General features: G+C 28.6%; 1 protein-coding gene across 16 annotated transcripts in view; it reads left to right on the forward strand.

The window, feature by feature from the left end:
* LOC136084622 (myb-like protein X) overlaps positions 1-21,121 on the forward strand; it is a 54,001-nt gene that overhangs the window by 23,449 nt on the left and 9,431 nt on the right. For 13 of the 16 annotated variants that reach the window (XR_010640688.1, XR_010640689.1, XR_010640690.1 and 10 more), the window contains 6 exons: positions 538-703; positions 13,938-15,567; positions 16,861-17,369; positions 17,598-17,640; positions 17,754-17,902; positions 18,164-18,243. Coding sequence is in view for 10 of the 16 variants with exons in the window: in XM_065804949.1 (XP_065661021.1) it covers positions 538-703; positions 13,938-15,567; positions 16,861-17,369; positions 17,598-17,640; positions 17,754-17,902; positions 18,164-18,243 (2,577 nt within the window). In the remaining 6 variants the exon portion in view is untranslated. Of the gene's footprint in view, positions 1-537; positions 704-13,937; positions 15,568-16,860; positions 17,370-17,597; positions 17,641-17,753; positions 17,903-18,163; positions 18,244-21,121 lie in introns of those variants that run through there. The other 3 variants (XR_010640691.1, XR_010640692.1, XR_010640693.1) reach the window with 1 other exon arrangement.

Here is a 21,121-nt window from a genome sequence, read left to right on the forward strand (position 1 = left end):
ATGCCTTGTTGAAATTTCTACCGCACTACGTTGCAATGTGTTCGATTTTTTTATTATATTTTAATACCATTATTTTGTTTGTTATATTTTGATAATATATCATATTGTTATGTTTTGAAATGTAAAGGAATGGTATCAATCAAAAAAAACTTAGATTAACTAATGGAGATTTTGTCAAAAGGAGTAAAAAATCATTTCGAATAATCGAATTTTTAAATAACTGCAGGTTTGAATAACTGATGGATATTTACATAAGTTTCTTAAGGAAAATTCATGGGGAAGGAAGATTGCTTCCAATATGCGGAAAACTTAAATAAGCGCCAGTTCGCAGGAGTTTACTGTATATATAAATGAAATAATAATTACAAAAATAATGATAATAATAATAACAAAAAAAAGCAACAATAATAATGATATTGGTACAAGATAGTCATATAGAATTGTACATAACATTTAGAATCATGTGTATTAACCATTAAATGGTAAACAAGATTAACCATTTAGAATTATCAAGTGATTTGTGTTTACTTTTTTTAGAATTAAAAGTTGAAGGTATTCCTGATGACCAAAATTTAATTAATAAAGAAAAAAACGTTTTTGTTGGTCATTGTATAAATAAAGAGCTTGTTAACAAAGAAGAAACTCCAATCTATAAAACTCAAGGACATATTTCTTCTAATACTAATAGCATTATTAGTGTGAGGTAAATCTTAATTAATACAAATAACATTATTAATGTGAGGTAAACCTTAGTTAAACATAAATAGTTTATTTTTTTATTTGAAAAATAAAAATTTTTTTAAAACAAATAATTTCAAATTGTTTTATTAAAAACAATTTTTGAAATATCTGTAAAATTCTTCTTTTTTGACCCAGATATTTATCTTTGTTTGAAAGAAAAAAACATTTTTTCATATGGACTTATTTGATGAGCTTTTATACCCATAAAATAGTCAAATATTTTAAGTATCCTTAAAATTTTTTAATAACAATTTTTTATATTAAGTAAAAATATAGTACAATTGGTTTTTAGAGACAAATATTTAAAAATAAAAATCATTTTTACATATAAGAAATAATATATAAGTACATATAAGTCTAATCATGGTATCAAGCCTTCCCAGTAAACGTGTGCGGTTTTTCCTCTTGTATGAGTGTTTTTATTTTATCAATTTGATCACGGCTGTTTGCAAGTTTTATTATAATAAGCGTTGCGGAAAAAAACTAAGTTTCAAAAACAAAGAAAGTAAAACTAACAAAATAGGAAATTAAAATAAACTTAAGTAGAAAAAAATAGAAAAAAAATAATTTAAATAATTTGTGCATTGCTTTTGTTTTTGTTTTTTGTGCATTCAATGAGTTATTATTTTCAGCAACAAGGTTGGATAAGGCAAAGCAAAAAAACAGTTTTAAGTCGACATTAAAAAGAATGATTTTCCAATATTTTATTTGTTTATTTTTAAAGAGAAAATGGAAAATATAAATTGCAATCTGTTTATAAAAAAAAATTTATTGTAACAAGTATATATTGTCCCTATATGAATATGCCTATGTAACTCATGCGTATACTTTATTGTATAACTTTTTTTATGACATAATTATATTGTTCATTAATATGCATGTTTAACTTATTTAAATAAGGCGTTTACTTCAAACACAGAATGTCCGTGGTTCGAAACTCATCGTTATCCATTTTTTAAAATTGTTTTTCTTTTAAATACAGCTGGTCATATATTTGCTTTGTAATCATTCATCTTTTATTTTTTGTATAAAAAAAATTTTTGTTGTGTGTTTTTAAATGATACACATCTCTTCACATTCAGACTTCTTGACCATTTGAGCTTGTGTACTTTCTTAGTAAGGGGCACACACATATATACACAGTTTTTAAGCTTTAATTAGGCCATGCTGTCTACTCATTTTTCACTTAGCCTTAATTGTTTCATATTACCTTTCTATTCCTGTACATTTTGTATCCCTAATCTTATAGCGATTTACAACTTTGGATATGTGTTGCTTTTTAACTTTCGGCTCAGTGGGCTTAGTTCTACCCGCCCCCTCCCCTTTTGGTCTACTATGTTATTGATGAACAATTGTTAATAATACTTATTGTTAATTGTTATGCATTTATTAATAATTAATAATAATTGTTTATGTATATTTCACCAGTAACGTACATAAAAGTATACGCATGTATCACATAGACATATTTATATAGGGACAATATATGTAAATAATTTTTTTTTGTTTTTGCTTTGCTTTATCCAATTTCGTTGCTAAAAATAACCACTCTAAAGAAATAAAAGTTAAAAACATTACACAAATTATTTAAATTATTAATTTTATTTTATTTTTTCCATTTAAATTTATCTTAATTTCCTATTTTGTTAGTTTTGCTTTCTTTGTTTTAGAAACTTAAACTTTTGAAAGGCTTGAGGTATTGTTACACAGGCAAACTATATTCCTGCCCAAGCTAAATTTATTTATTTTATCAAATCTAGCAAAGTTTAAATAGCCAAATTGGTAGTACTAACTAGAGTTAAAATATTTTTCCTTAGGTTTTTACAGTAATTAACAGCTTTAAAAGTTTATATAGAAAATATTTAAACAAATTTTTTTTCAACTCTTTATATTTGCTATTATATATATATATATATATATATATATATATATATATATATATATATATATATATATATATATATATATATATATATAAATATATATATATATGTATATATATGTGTATATATATATATATATATATATATATATATATATATATATATATATATATATGTATATATATGTGTATATATATATATATATATATATATATATATATATATATATATATATATATATATATATATATATATATATATATATATATATATATATATACAGTATCGGACAAAACGAGTGCAACCAAATAATGCTAATTTAGATTTTTTATATAAAAGTGCTGCATTTTTTCAATTTAGAGAAATAACTATGTAACTGTTTAGAGACAAAGTTCTTCAAGTTTTATTCATCACAAAGTTCATTATTTGTACACGAAAATTAATAAATTAATCAAAAGTATTAAAAAAAGTTGATTTCCTTCTGGACAAAACAAGTGCAAATCGACAAAATGTTGACCAAGCTGTATTTCGCTATCAATATTTCGTGGCGAATCCTTTGTTGTCGATCACAGCCTTGCATCTTCGAGGCATAAATTCGATCAGGTGATCAATGAAACTTTGTGGAATCGCTGCCCAGGCCTTTTGGATTTCAAACAGTTAATCCTTATTACGAACACCTTCACGATTAATTCTGCGGTTGACGATCTCCCACAGTTTCTCGATAGGGTTGAGATCCGGAGATTGAGGCACCCAATCCATCACCGATAGGTGGTTGTCTTGAAACCACTGCTTGACTACTTTTGCAGTGTGTTTCGGATCGTTGTTTTGCTGAAAAACTTATTTTATTGGCATATTCCATTCAGCATGAGGTAACATAACATCTTTCAGGATAATTTTATACATGAAACGGTTCATTATTCCATCATTTCGATGTATTGGACCTAGACCGTCAGCAGAAAACACCCCCAGACCATTACATTGCCTCCACCATGCTTCACGGTCTTATGGCAGTAACGTAAATAGAGGCATTTTCCGGTCAGTCGATGTACACGGCAAATGCCATTGCTCCCAATGATGTTGAACTTCGATTCATCGCTGAACAGGACAGTTTTCCAGTCAATATGAGATGTAGCAAACAGGAGTCTTTTCTTCTGGTTTTTTAGTGAAATCAGCGGTTTCTTTGCAGGGCGTCGAAAAAACAATCCGGCTTCAACAGCACGTCATCTGATTGTTCGGTCCGATACAGGCAGCTCTAATTGCTTTTGTATTTTGACTGATGATATCTAGAGATCCTTTTTGACGGATCTGACAATCATAGAATCCTCTCTAGAAGTGATGAAACGCGGTCTTCCACCTTTGTTATCTGCTGCCAACTTCCCAGTAGAACGATATTTGGAACATAGTCTTGATATGGTCCATTTCTCACACGATATTTATCACAAATGCTTTTTTGTGACATTCCACTTACGTAATCGCCAATAATTTTCTTTCTTAGTTCCAATCCATGACTGTCGGGGGCCATTTTTGCAGTTGAAGTCATAAAAATGATAAAAATAAATAATCACGCTTCTCAAGGCTTACCGTGTTACATTTACCTTGTGATGATACAATAATGCTCTGTGGAACACAACGTCTTGGTTGGATGTGGACTGTATCGATGTAATGAAACACTTGTTGTATTTCACTTCTTGTATTGATGTTCTTCGATGAAACACTTTGATAAAACTCACTTCGATAAACTGTCTTGATAATACTGACTGATTGACTTCCATATACTGACTGAATTACATGTCAATTTACATGTCTCTTATATAGTAAAATGAACCTGTGTGAACCTGTTCTGGAAGATTCTAGATGCTTCTTTTTGATGCTTCTGGATGCGTCTGGATGCTTCTGAATGTTTCTGGATACTTCTGGATACTACTGGATGCTTCCAGATGCTTCTTCTGGAAACTTCTGGAAGCTTCTGCATGCTTCTGGAAACTTCTGGAAACTTCCTTTAATTATTAAAAAACTTCCGTGACGTTGACACGGACCAGACTTAAGAAAATGAAACAAACCAAAAAAGTTGCACTTGTTTTGTCCGCTGCAAAATGGCACTTGTCAACGAAATTCTGCCTGTGTACTGTCACCTGTCAGCTGATTGCTCATGTCATGGCATGCTATGACTCCAGGCTCCTGATCTGTTTGCTGTGGTAGTATAGTTCGTTTCGTTTTTAAAAGATGTAAAATTAGGAACACTTTTTAGCATTGTTCGATGTTGTTTGCAAATGTTTTGTTCAATACTATATATATATATATATATATATATATATATATATATATATATATATATATATATATATATATATATATATATATATATATATATATATATATATATATATATATATATATATATATATAATCAAATTCAACTAACTTTTAGTATTTTAATTAACTTTTGTTAATACCCTTTCAAGACCATTACATTGTATATTTGCTGGAAAATCTTGCACACATTTTTGATAGTTGCTATGAAAATTTGAATCTTATGGTAAAAGTATGAAAAAATGCAATAAAGATCTAATGGCCTTAACTGTATTTTCACTAGAAAATGAATTATGTATGTTTCATGCTAGAAAATGAATGCTTTTATCTTTGTAAGTTGGTTGCCCTTCTTCCCCCATTGATTGGTGCCACCCCAAACCCCCTCCCCCTTCCTCCCCCTACCTTAGTGAGTGGGGGGGTTCAGACCACATAAACACCACTGATTACCTATAATAAAATAGAATTTAAAGAAATAATGGTTTCATTTTGAAATTAATTTAGATATTTAGGTATTAAGTACCTAAATATCTAAATTAATTTAGAGACCTTTATTTGAACCATAATGAAGGTCTCTAAAAGTTACTGCCCCCTTTATATGTGCCCCTATCTATTATAAAGACCAGATCAAGGAAAGGATAACCAACCATATCTTTCCTTTTATTAAGAAATGACTTATAATTAGTTGCACCCTTTACATAATCCAGTTGGCAGATTAGAGGGGCACTGGTTTCTAGTAACACATACAACCGTTGATGATTGAAAAAAAGGGTAATTTAAAAATGCTGGCATTTTTAAATTACCCTGGATTTGACAAGTTTACATTTTCAGATAGTTAGGTCTAATGTTCTTACATGCTGTTAATCTTAGATCAAAACAAAGTGTTAGAAAAATTTACAAGCATCTCAAAATGGCTGAAAATTGGACTTTTTAGGCGAGTGGACATTTTGCTTTTAGATATATTTAAGTTCTAAACTGAAACAAGCTGCCTATTTTTGCCCGTTTATTGCAGACAGTAGTAGCTAATCAGAAAAGCTATCTGTAAAGACTTGTGGATGAACAGAATAATGCTACAGTTAGTTTCATTTTGGCATATTTTAGCAATTTTATGACTTTTTCCAAAGTTGAGGAGGTAATAATTTTTTTCTAATTTAACACAAGTTAATAAAAACCACTTTTTTAAAGAGAGAACTATCCAGAAAATAGTTCTAGAAAAAATGAGAAACTTGTTGAAAGTGAGAAAAAAGTTATACAACTCTAAAGTAGTCTGTTTTGACCATTTGTAATATATATATATGCTATGTATATATATATATATATATATATATATATATATATATATATATATATATATATATATATAATATATATATATATATATCACCCTAATTCTACCCGACCTTTCTGGCGACCTCAAAGTATTTGAGGGCCGCAAATACTTGCCAACCTTATTTTTCCTAATTCCAAGGATTGATATATATACATATAAGTAAATATATGTGTAAATATACACGTTGACTATATGCTTGTAAATATACACGCTATAACATATATATATATATATATATATATATATATATATATATATATATATATATATATATATATATATATATATATATGTGTGTATGTATGTATGTATATATATATATATATATATTAGGGCTGTCCAAAAAAATTTTTTTTCTCAGATTTGATTGCATAGTTGTTTATTTTGTGCCATTTGACATAGTAATTAACTGTGCAAAAAATCTTTCCAATCAGATAATGTTTAGGGGGTGCTCAATGACCATAAAGTTTTATGAAAAATGTGAAAAACATGGAAAAAGTAACAAAGTTCCACAAATTTCTAAAACTCGGTTAATTAGATTTTTCAGATTTGATAAGTTTTAATTATCTCTAAATATTAAATTCTGAATACAAATTACAATCCACATCCACTTTAGACTGGTTTATTAGCAGAGAAATTAATGAAATAAAATACTGCAATACGACTAAAGTTCTGCGGTTTTTGTTATATCAGAATTTTTCCAAAATAAAACACTAGGATTTTTGACTCTTTGTCATTGATTAAAATACGAATTATAAACAAAAAAACATATGAGCAATTAACATTTAATTATCGTAATGTTATAGTTCGTGCAATGTTAATGCTAGCGAGGACTATAACTCTTCAGAGTACACTTTCTGGCATCTGGCACTCGCTTTCTGTGATCCTCAACCACCTGAATTAACCTCTGCATTTCAGATTCATTCCTTGTAATCGATTCATTAAACATCGACATTAAAGCCACAGATCGTTCGGCAGCATCATTTACTACTTTCAATGAATATACTAAATTTTTTCCTTCTTGGTATTCTGGGGAATCATTCCAGGTAGCTGGATCGTTGTTGAACAGAAAATCAATATCAACCTTCATTGACTGCAACGCACTTGCTGAAACTGATGTCACCAGCATGTCCAGAGATTTCTTCTCTAGACTTTCAATGTTCTTAAATTTGATCAACCTTTCAGACCAGTTCTCACCGTGAAATTTCATGTTGGAAATCATTTTTCGCTTCTCTTCCGTTTGAAGTTTGTTTGAAAACAAAGCTAGTGGGACCAATTCTGGTGAAAGGTACCACAAATGGTTTTGAAAGTTCTTGACTGCTGCTTCGGAAATTGTTTTATTCACAACTGCAAACTGCTTAAGTTGCTGAAACAGAAACAAGTCATTAACTGGAGCATCGCTGGCATTTGTGCATGATATCCAAGATTTTACATAAACCAGACTAGCAAATAAGCAAAATTCACAGAGATTTTTTTCCTCTTTTGTGGTCAACTTGAACTCTTCACGAAATAAATAAATATTAAAACAATAAATAACCTTGCCATCCAGCGAGCCATGTGATAAGCACCAGGGATCTTGAAATGATAATTTTTCTCTTCTTGATCAGGCAGTTTTCCAAGTATTAACAGACAGAGATCCATGATTTCTTTGTAGTCATCCCTTGGCATTTTAACATGCAGGTTTTCTTTGAGGAATGCAATCACTTCATTTTGTAGTTCTTGCACCAGGGGTATTTTCATTCGAATGTCATCCAGAGGTTTAAAATTTCCTTGATTAACTTTGGGCCAATATTGCTGAAATCTCTGGAAAAGAGGTATGTTGGGACCAGATGATGGTCCAAATAGTGATCCAAACACTCCTGCTACTATGATCTCATGAACATGGTGTCTGCAAGCGAAATATAACAAATTTCTACCTATATGTTTCTCTAGAACTACACATGCACCATTTTTGGAGCCAGTGTTAGAGGCTGTAGTATCAAAACTCATTCCAATAACATCACCAATTATGTCCCAGAAATTAAGCAGATGAATAACTGCTTTTGCTTGGGCTTCTCCAGTTCCAGCTGATAGTTTTGCTATTCCAAGTATTTTGTCAACATTGTGACCTGTCACACCTACAGATAGCCGGTCAACATTTGCTTTAGGGGCTGCAGAATTTGTACGATCTATCATCAGTTTGCCATCCCAGTGGACAATTAATGGTGGTTTGTCCAAATCGCAGAATTCAGTTCGAACAGTGGCTTCAATATTTGATCGATGATAGGTTCGTTTTCTACGGACTGTAGAACGTGACAATGATCCATCATCGAGGTTCTGTCCACCAGCCCTTGCAATTGCTGCTGCTAGTATAGTAAATTTTGTGTCAGATAGATTAATTCTGTCTAATGTTGATGAAACATCAGGCGAGTCAAGAATTGTATCTAAGATACATTGTCGTTTTGGAGTACTTGCTAAACTTGATTCAGCTGACCCTGAAGAACTTGCTTTACTGACTTGTTATCTGTAATAAACAGGGATTTCTATCTCAAAATCTCTATCAACCATTTTGTCATTATCAACAGCATCATTATCGTTGTCATCACTATAACTTTCGTCATGTAAAGGTTCAATAACAGGAACTATTGCACTCGCACCAGATTGTCTTTGCTCTTCTTTTAGCTTTCGTTCTCTCTCTGCTTGTTTCCTTGCTTCATTTCTTTCTTCTAATTTTGAAAGTTCTTTGTCCTCTCCAAACATCACCATTTTTCTCTGACATCTCTGATCCAATAAAAATTCTTTATCTTCTTCAATTCTGATCATGGTTTCAGCATCCTTGTGGGCAATGTCAAAAAGTAGGCCAATGGTGTCTGTAAATGATTTCTCTCTCGATTTCTGAGAATCTGACAATCTGGATTTATTTTTTTTTATTAATTTAAATTCCTGGACTAAAGTTTTCAACTTTAAGACTACATTCGGATGAAATGCTGTCGGAATACGGGCTTTATTCCAAATAATAATCAGTTCATCAACAGTTGTTTTAAGACTTTCAGGCACTGACTTTTTGGTTGAATTAAGATGATAAAAAAATGTTTTTAAAACATCAGATGTTAAGGGAAGAACTTTATCTGGAAGATTTGGCTCTGGTTGTCCAATTAAAAAGATTTTGGTTTGAAGTCGTGTAGAAATAGCAACACGAGATGATGCTGCCATTTCAATGATAACTGAAATATTATGAGAAAATCAAAACTCAATACCATATTATACAAACTTATCATTCAGTTGTTGGTTTATGCAGCTGCAGCAATATATTATAATAATTATTACTAAAGAAATTAAATAAATATTTTCAAATTAGAAATTATTATTATCTGCACTTAATAACAAACAATACACTACCAGACTACCATGCTAGTTTTCTGTAATAGGTTACTAAGGTTAGGTACTATCAAAATATTAATACATTTGTTGTCAAACTGAAATTCCAAATAAAAATAATATTTATACTTGTAAACCTTTTTATTCTGTTTGAACAAATTCTAAATTGAGTTAAATAATAGTATTAAAATTATGAATACAAATTTTAACAAAATGATATAAACACAGTTGTTTTAAACACTAGCAGACATTTTTTAGTCTGGTGCCCTGATGACAGTTAATCTGCTGCACTTTAATTAATCTATATAGCACGCAATCAGACAATATTTCAGTGGAAAAAATCTAACTAACCAGGTTCTAGAAATTTTTGGAACTTTGGAACTTTTTACACGTTTTTGACGTTTTTCGTAAAACTTTATGGTCATTGAGCACCCCCTAAACATTATCTGATTGGAAAGATTTTTTCCACAATCAATTACTTTGTCAAATGGCACAAAATAAACAACTATGCATTCAAATCCGAGAAAAAATTTTTTTTCCTGTGTTCACATGAACAGCCCTAATATATATATATATATATATATATATATATATATATATATATATATATATATATATATATATATATATATATATATATATATATGTGTGTGTATATATATATATGTGTGTGTATATATATATATGTGTGTGTATATATATGTATATACATATATATATATATATATATATATATATATATATATATATATATATATATATATATATATATATATATATATATATATATATATATATATATATATATATAAGATATATATATAATTCAGGGACGTAGCACTCATTATAGGAGTGGTCCGGCAAATTCAATTATATTTATAACACATTAAAAAAACTGTTTACAACAATGAACTGTAATAACAAATGCACAAATCAAAACAGAGAAAACAACATTGATCGATGTTGTGAACCCTTAACAAAGTCATTAAGTGTTTCCTTCAGGTCAAGTGTATCTGTCCTTTCTTTGTGAACATTAAGTATTAATAAATGATTCAGCCGTTATTAAAACATTTTTGTCCTGAGATATGTTTTAACCCTCCTAAGAGCACTGAATGATCTTTATGATGTTGCATTTGTTGCTGGCATTACTAAAACAAGTTGAAGTACTTTTTTCACTTCAGACATAAGACTTTGTTGACCCTGAGAGAGAGAGAGGTGAAGTAATCCTTGACATCAAAGACATTTATATCATTTTTCAATGATTCATTTCTCTCTTTAAGGACCTGTTTGAAAATGTAGTCTAAACATGACAAGTTGTGCCTCAAGATATTTAAAATGATGTTTTATTAGATATTTAAAATGATGTTTTATCTGGATTTCTGAAATATGATTTGGACAATTGGATGCATTATTTGAAATACATTTATTAGTTTTTCAAGTAAAAATCTTCCTTTTCTCTAAGTTTGATATATTTTATTTGCTTTTTTTAATGATGTTACAGTGTGTATCAAGGTACCCCATGTAAGGATCAAGGGAATACCTTGGTACACATCAAGTGGAGTATTAAAGACAGTGAGTATGTATGTGGTTTGACTTTCTCTCCTAAAACTTGAACTTATTTTTTTTAACAAAAGCAATATTCATTTTTTAAACTCCTATCAGGAGTTTAAAAAATCAATATTGTGTCAAGTAATGTAGTTACATTAAATTAAGGTGGTAGACTTCTAAAATAAAAAAATTATATCTGACATTATTTTAATTGATTTTCTTCTTTTAAGCATCAATAAAATTTTAAAAAATCAGATTATTTTTTTTTTTGTTCTTTTTTCTATCTTTTTGGACAAATCTAAGTCGTTTTAGACCCAAAAAATGCAATTACTTGGAAAAGAGTTTTGCATTTTTTCATCTCAAAAGGTAAAATATATCAAATCTTAACAATTTATACCTTTGAAGTAAATAAATATCTTAAGATAAACAAAAATTTTTAATATTTTTTAATTTAAAAGCATTGTCAGGTTTTTTGTTACATCTAAATTTAGATCAACTTTTTGACATAATTGACCCTAAAAAAATTTTACTATTAATTTTTATTGATAATTTCTTTATCTCAGAGCATAAAGCTCATTAAAATGAACATTTGTACAAAACTTCCAGCTAATTGAACAAATATGTTTTTAATTGTGTTTGTCCTTTGTTGGCAACGAATAACAGTTTCAAAAAAATGTTTTAGTTTTCCCATTTAACTTAAAGTAAGTTTTAAAAATGACAAAAGAAAAGACATTAGAAAATTTGTTTTGTACAAATATTTGGAAAATCCAAATAGATTTTACAATTCAATAGCATAATAGTTGCAAATAAATCCCTACACTGTTAGCCATGTTGTTTAATGTTTTTTCTAAACAAAATCGATTAAATGCAAATCTGGTAATGGTGGAAAGAAGGTTTTTCAAGATATAAAACTGGTTAGAAAACTGGTTAACAGTTTTATGAATAATCAAAGCCTCTCATTAAGGGAACACTTAAAAAGATAATAGTTTTCTCATAGTTTTGTTGCAACAGTTTGAAATAAACATGTTTTTCATGCTTTTAAATTACAAAAGTGCCTAACCGTTCTGAAATTCAAAATAAAAGTGCAAGTACCCGCTGAAGAAAGTTTTATGACAAGTATATTTCTAAATTATTGAAGATAATAAAATTAAATGAAGTATTATTATCAGCAAATTCCTGATGCTGTCTATTATAATGCACAAATATAGAGGAAAAGCAGATAAGAAACTTAAATACACAAAACATGATAAGTTTGCTAAAATGCTTTGATTTGGCAAGCTATTTTCAGGTATGATAAAAAATCAGCACCCTACGCTTCTGATTCTTCGCACTTTCTGGTAAAATACATGTTAAAGAGTGTTTACAAAAACATCTTTTACCTCTTACTAAATCACATAATAGTAGATATGTGTTCTTGCCTGATTTATCATCATGTCATTATAGTAAACTGGCTATGAGATGGTATAAACAAAATGACATGAAAGTTTTGTTTAAAATAGCAAATCCTCCAAACTGCCCAGAATTGAAAATTATTGCAACGTAATGGGTAAGAATTAATTGAAAAATGAAGGAAAAAAAGAGCTATGCAGAAACATTAGGAATTTGAAAATGTCATTTAAAAAGTATCAAATAGTTTTGATTGTTGTTCTGTGCACAAGCCTTGGGTATCACCAAAACGAAAGTTCAAAAAACATTTTTTTATTTTCCTTAAATCAAACTTTTCTTGGTCCTTTGGAGGTTAGAGTTAATGGGAATATATTATTCACTCATTATTCAAGTTATAATATATGAAGAAAAAAAAAATTATAAAAAAAGCAAATAGCAAATACAAATAAAATAAACTTTCAAACAAATAAAATAAATTTTCATTGCAATATGTTCATTTGATTTCATCATCTACCAAATGAATTTGAAACACAATGTGAAACATAACCAGCATCTCACTGGATGTCAACAGCTGTCGATAATGTTATATTACAGATGTCACATTAGGGTAAATCATTATATTTTGGTCATTACACAAAAAGGGTTAAACTAAATACATAATTTTTTATTAATCTATCATATTTTCTAGCTAGGGTACAAAGAAAATTAGTTATGTACTAATAATTTATTTGAAACAAAAACTATTTAAATGTACAAAAACATAAGTCTATTTTCGACCCTAGATTTTTTCTAAATTCAACTAATTTTGTGAAATAGAAGGATTCAACATATGACTGAAATTCATCAAGTTTGTAAAAAATGTATTTGTTAATTTAATTTGCTCTAAATAAACTTTTTAGACTAGAAACTAAAACCTGAGTATTTGTTTTAAAGATTTTCTAAACTGTTGTGTAGCAGTAAACTGTTATTGTAATTTAAGTAAACTGTAGTGTAGCAGAATTTGAATCATACTTCTAGATTTAGCTTTTTAGATTTTAAATCTGAACCTTTTACAGTAATCTAAACTAGGTTGTTACCTGTTAGTTTTGTGTTGACAGTACCTGTTTTTTCAAGTATTAAAAAAGACAACATTTTATTAATTAAAGTAAGCAAAATATATTAGTACTTTGCCCACCTACTTTCACTTTTGCCATAGTAACCTACTTCCACAGTTGCAGAATTTTGATGTTAAACATAAATTTTATTTAAAAAGAAATGTTTTTTTTAATCAAACAAATATATGAACTATATAAGTATTTTTAAATAATATTATAACTTAAATATTTTGTTTGCAATTGAAATCTATTTTATTAAAAATAATAAATTTTTCTTATAATTTTTTTTAGTTTAATTGAAACTCAAGCCGACCCAAACGAAGTGGCATATAAAAAAAAAACATCTAAAAAAAGTAATAATAAAACTCCAAGAGATATTTTGATGAAAAAAGATCAAAAAATAATAGATTCTAATGAAACTCTAAATTGCAAACATGAAAGAGCTGGAATTCAAAAAGATTCACACAGGAAAATTATTTGTAAAGCTCAAAAAGATGCAGCCAAGATGACTGAAAATCAATACTCAGCTGAAATAACTGACATTGAAACTCAAAATTATGATCAAATTGATGTTGAAATTCAAGACTTGGTTAAGCAAACTGATATTAAAGCTCAGAAAGTCATTATTAATAAAAGTCAAGATTACACTGAGCAAACTGATGTCAAAAATAATCAAGATTTAACTGAGCAAACTGATATTAAAGCTCAGAAAGTCACTGTTAATCAAAAAAATCAAAATTACACTGAGCAAACTGATGTCAAAACTAAAGTTGATGTTAATGAAAGTCCAGATTTAATTAAGATATCTAATATCAAAACTAGTAAATCCACTGTTAATAAAAGTCAAAATTTAACTGAGCAAACTGATATTAAAGCTCAGAAACTTACTGTTAATAAAAAAAGTCAAGATTACACCAAGAAAACTGATGCCAAAAATAATAAAGGCACTGTCAATAAAATTCAAGATTTAACTGAGCAAATTGGTATTGAAGCTCAGAAAGCCCCTCCTAATAAAAGTCAAGATTACACTGAGCAAACTGATATCAAAACTAAAGGTGATGTTAATGAAAGTCCAGATCTAAATGAGAAATCTAATAAATCCACTGTTAATAAAAGTCAAGATTTGGCTGAGCAAATTGATATTAAAGCTCAAAAAGCCACTAGTATTAAAAGTCAAGTTTTAACTGAGCAAATTGATGTCAAAACTAATAAAGTTGATACTAATGAAAGTCAAGATTTGAACAAGCAAACTATTATTAAAGCTCAGAGAGCGGCTGTTAATAAAAGTCAAGATGACACTGAGCAAGCTGATGTCAAAACTATTAAAGTTGATGTCAATGAAAGTCCAGATTTAAATAAGAAATCTAATGTTAAAACTAATAAATCCAGTGTTAATAAAACTCAAGATTTATCTGAGCAAACTGATATTAAAGTTCAGAAAGTCACTGTTAATAAAAGTCAAGATTACACTAAGAAAACTGATATCAAAAATAATAAAGGCGCTGTCAATAAAATTCAAGATTTATCTGAGCAAACTGCTATTAAAACTCAGAAAGCCACTGTTAATAAAAGAAAAGATTACACTGAGCAAACTGATGTAAAAACTAAAGTTGATGTAAATGAAAGTTCAGATTTAACCAAGCAAACTGGTATCAAAACTAATGAAGCTATTGTTGATAAAAGTCCAGATTTAACAAAGCAAACTGATGTTAAAACTCATAAAGCCACTGTTAGTAAAAGTCAAGATTTAACTGAGAAAACTTATATAAAAGCTGATAAAGTTGCTGTTAATGAGAGTAAAGATATAACTGTACAAACTGATATTAAAGTTCAAAACTCTATTGATCTTGAAATCCAAAACTCAATTGATCTTGAAATTCAATGTTTAACTAAACAACTTGGCAGTACAAAAAAAATTCAGGTTTTTATATTTGAAAGCTTTAAAATATATTTTTTTGATTATATCATTATGCCTTAATGCAATTCTGAATATATAAGTTATACTTTTCATTAAATTAAGTTTTTAACATTGCATAAATTCAAAACACAATAAATTTTCATTACATAACACATTTAATAAAAAATTATTAATACATTACATAATACAATATATATATATATATATATATATATATATATATATATATATATATATATATATATATATGTATGTATAACATAACACATCATAATATAATATATATATATATATATATATGTGTGTGTGTATATATATATACACACATCATAATATAATAAGTTATAATATATATATATATATATATATATATATATATATATATATATATATATATATATATAACATAACTCATCATAATATAATAAGTTATCACATATAAGTTAACACATGTAATAAAAAATTACTGTTACATAACATAATATAATATATAAATAGTATATATATATATATATATATATATATATATATATATATATATATATATATATATAACATAACTCATCATAATATAATAAGTTATCACATATAAGTTAACACATGTAATAAAAAATTACTGTTACATAACATAATATAATATATAAATAGTATATATATATATATATATATATATATATATATATATATATATATATATATATATATATATATATATATATATATATATATATATATAACATAACACATCATAATATAATAAGTTATCATTACATAAATTTTTCCAACAAGTTTTTACAGCATAAATATTTATAATGTTATATAAACTGCAGTCATTATTTTAATAGCCATGTTTATCAGCATTCTTGGAATGGTTTCTTGTTATGGCATTAATAATATGTTTTCCAAAATGATTAAAAATTTTTATTTTTTAATAAGTGAAGCTTTATTATTTAATCTGTTACATAATTATTTTAAGTTTTCTTACTTTTACCTCTACTCTGATATTGCAATGTCACTGCCTCTGCTTTGAAACTGCCATATACAATTTATTAGTTGAACAATGCGATTTGATAAGAAGTTTTGCTTTATACTCTACTCCAGATCTTTTAATAAGTAAATTATGTAGTCTACTTTTTCTCTGTGAATTGATCAATCTTGGAGTATCATGCTAGTTTACATTATGTTCTTCATTTCAAAAAATTTAATAAAGTTGTTTCTAATTCTATTTTACTCCAGTGATAGTTTTATTAGTTGCTCTTTGTATGAGTTTAAATATTTTTAATTATTTTTCTTTAGAGAATGTTCAAAAGTTATATATCTAACAAGTTATCCAATCTTGCTCAACCAAATATCAATTGCAAAGTATCTGAAGATTCATGTATAGTTTTAAAGAGATCAATTGTAGAATCAAGTTTATGTTTTCCAACAAAACCTCTATTTAATGATTTTGAAAAACTAAGTTCTCAAAGTAAAAAAACTGAATCAGTTAGTGCTTATTCAGATTTTTTAGATTTAAATGATGACAAGCCAAAAAAAACTTTTCAAAACAATACTCTTTGTTCTCAGAAAGTTTGTAATGAAAATCCCAAGAGAATGAATACAAAAGTTGAATCATCTTTCCTTACTCACCTGAGTGATGTTAAATCTGATTTAAAAACAGGTTACTCCATAGATATAATACATAATGAAAATGATTCAAATAATAAAAGTGATTCAAGTAACAGTAGTTTTGATTATAATCAAGAAGTGGATCTCGACCAATTTGAATTTATTGAAAGCATGATAGAGAACATGCCAAATCAAAAGTTAGTTTTGTTTAGTAACTTTATTTTTAGTTTATTTTTAATAAATTAAGATAGGATCTTTAATAGTATTGAAAAAGTAATTGCAATGTTATGCTTGTAAAAGATATTTTCAACAAGTTTATAAAATATTTTGACTCCAGATTATTCATTTAAAAAATATTTTGTAGAGAAAATAAATTGTAGCATTATTATGTATAGTGTTATAGTGATGCATATTATATTTCTTAGGTTTCAAGAATCTAAAGATGTTTTAAAAACGGTTCAATCTAAAGTAAAAAAATTTTTTATTGCTGTTGTTAGTTTTTATTAATCATTGCTATTAATTAGATAATCATATTTTTCAAGTAATATGTTATCATAATATTTTTCTATTGTCTTTATTAGAATGTATTCCATTCATGTATAGATGAAAGTTGGGTTAGACCTTGTTCAACCATTGGTAACAATGATTCACCAAATTTAGTTGCGACAATCAATAATGCGCGATATATTTCTCAAAAAGATAAAAAAACTGAAATCATTACTAAAGATTGGTTTGTTGTTTTTAATACCATAGTTGTAAGTTTTTAAATAACCAATATATTGTTACAGCTGAATTAAGTTTTGCAGGTTGCTATTTTTTTATAAAAAATAGGGATTATATAAAAAATACCTTTTTATTAATAAAAAAAATTGTTTCTTTAAGGGGGATTATATAAAAAATACCCTTTTTTTAAAAAGAAAAATTAATACTTTTAGGGGGATTATATAAAAATATATATTTTTATTAAAAAAAAATTTTTTTATACTTTTAGGGGGATTAATAATAGAACAACAGCTAAACTAATATTAAAGAGAGCAAAAAAAATGGAAGGAAAAAAAAAAAGAGGTTTAGGTAATATAATATATTTTTAATTTTTTTTTTTTTTAACATCTTCTCTTCCAACAAGGCTGCAAGCAACCACTAATTAGAGTTCAAAGTTATTGGACAAGAAAAGGTGAAGATTGAAAAGCAAGATAAAGATTGACAAACAACTTAAAGGATTGCAAATTATATGAATCAGGAAAGCAAGATGAACAAAGCGAACTCTAAAGAACTGATGTTCGAGGAAAAAAACTAGAGAAATAAGAGTTTCTGGAGCACTTAAAAACAGTCACAGAAAAAGAATGAGACTTAATTGAATGACGAGTAACACGAGAATGAATTTTAGTAGATGACACAAGAGACGCTAGCTCTTTAGAGCAGTGCCCATTATAGTATTTGTAGAAAAGAGAAAGAGAAGCACTATTACAACAATGTGATAATGGTTGGAGGTTGGCTGCAAGAGCAGTTTCAACTATGTTTTTAATGCATTTTTACACCTTGTCTATAAGAGAAAGGGCTTCATTAGAAGATCTGTCCTAGATATGGTAACAGTATTCCATACAAGGTTGGATTTGAGATTTACAGAGATAGAGAATAGAATCCAGAGTAAGAAAGTGTAATCCAGAGTAAGCTCGATAAAGAGATGCAACCTTAGCAGATGCTAATTTTGTAATGGATTTGATAAATGGTTTCCAAAAAAGATCAAAAGTAAAAGTTAATCCTAGAAGATGAAGGGTAGGTGACTCATGGAGTACATCACCGTTCATAAATATAGGAATATCTAATTTATTGCGATAACGATTGGCTGAAAAAAAGTTTTATCTGAATTAAAGTTCACCAGCCACTGTGAGCCCCATGCTGTAGCAGAAGTGAGATCTTTTTCAAACTCAAATGTTTGAAAAAAGGAAATATATAAAATGCAGCAATATTTTTCTTTTAGAACCTTATAAAAGATACCATTCTGTTAAACAAAAACATGATATAATATTACCTTTGAATCTTTAAGGTAAAACTTTGAAATGTGTTCTGTTGGTATTGCTTGTATTTTTTCGTTGTTTGAATGGCATGATGAAAAATAACATGTTTATTTACAGAATGGACTCCCTCTTGGTTAGAAGGCAGTGGCATGCTGGCCCCAGAAGCTATGCGTGAATCCCGCATAAGCCTATCGATATTTATCCTTTGAATTTTTTTGCTTTTACTACATTCTAAAAATGATATATATACAAATATATATATATATATATATATATATATATATATATATATATATATATATATATACAGTATTGGACAAAACAACTCCAACCAACATCGAGCAATGCTAAAAAGTGTTCCTAATTTTACATGTCTTAAAAACAAAACGAACTATACTACCACAGCAAACAGTTCAGGAGTCTGGAGTCATAGCATGCCATGACATGAGCAATTAGCTGACAGGTGACAGCACACAGGCAGAATTTTGTTGACAAGTGCAATTTTGCAGCGGACAAAACAAGTGCAACTTTTTTGGTTTGTTTCATTTTCTTAAGTCTGATCCGTGTCAACGTCACGGAAGTTTTTTTAATATTTAAAGCAAGTATCCAGAAGTTTCCAAAAGCATGCAGAAGCTTCCAGAAGTTTCCAGAAATAGCATCTGAAAGCATCCAGTAGTATCCAGAAATATCCAGAAACATTCAGAAGCATCCAGGGGTATCCAGAAGCTTCCAGAAGCATCGAAAAGAAGCATCTAGAATCTTCCAGAACAGGTTCACACAGGTTCATTTTACTATATAAGAGACATGTAAATCGACATGTAATTCAGTCAGTATATGGAAGTCAATCAGTCAGTATTATCAAGAAGTTTATCGAAGTGAGTTTTATCAAAGTGTTTTATCGAAGAACATCAATACAAGAAGTGAAATACAACAAGTGTTTCATTACATCAATACAGTCCACATCCAACCAAGACGTTGCGTTCCACAGAGCATTATTGTATCATCACAAGGTATATATAACATGGTAAGCCTTGAGAAGCGCGATTATTTATTTTTATTATTTTTATGACTTCAAGTGCAAAAATGGCTCCCGACAGTCTTGGATTGGAACTAAGAAAGAAAATTGGTGGCGATTACGTAAGTGGAATGTCACAAAAAAGTATTTGTGATATATGTCGCGTGAAAAAATGGACTGTATCAAGACTATGTTCCAAATATCGTTCTACGGGGAAGTGGGCAGCAGATAACAAAGGTGGAAGACCGCGTTCCACCACTTATAGAGAGGATTCTATGATCGTCAGATCCGTCAAGAAGGATCCATGCATATCATCAGTTGAGATACAAAAGCAATTAGAGCTGCCTGTATCGGATCGAACAATCAGACGACATGCTGTTGAAGCCGGATTGTTTTCTCTGCGTCCTGCAAAGAAACTGCTAATTTCACTAAAAAACCAGAAGAAAAGACTCCTGTTTGCTACATCTCATATTGACTGGAATGTGCAGAAATGGCGAACTGTCCTGTTCAGTGATGAATCGAAGTTCAACATCATTGGGAGCGATGGCATTTGCTGTGTATGTCAACCCGCCAGAAAACGCCTTGATTTATGTTACTGCCATAAGACCGTGAAGCATGGTGGAGGCAATGTAATGGTCTGGGGTTGTTTTTAAGCTAACGGTCTAGGTCCAATACATCGAAACAATGGAATAATGGACTGTTTCATGTATAAAAATATCCTGAAAGATGTTATGTTACCTCATGCTGAATGGAATATGCCAATAAAATGGATTTTTCAGCAAGACAACGATCTGAAACACACTGCAAAAGTAGTCAAGCAGTGGTTTCAAGACAACCACCAATCGGTGATGGATTGGCCGCCTCAATCTGCGGATCTCAACCCTATCGAGAACCTGTGGGAGATCTTCAACCGCAG

Source organism: Hydra vulgaris, chromosome 09 (genome assembly GCF_038396675.1).
Source record: "Hydra vulgaris chromosome 09, alternate assembly HydraT2T_AEP".
NCBI lineage: Eukaryota > Metazoa > Cnidaria > Hydrozoa > Anthoathecata > Hydridae > Hydra > Hydra vulgaris.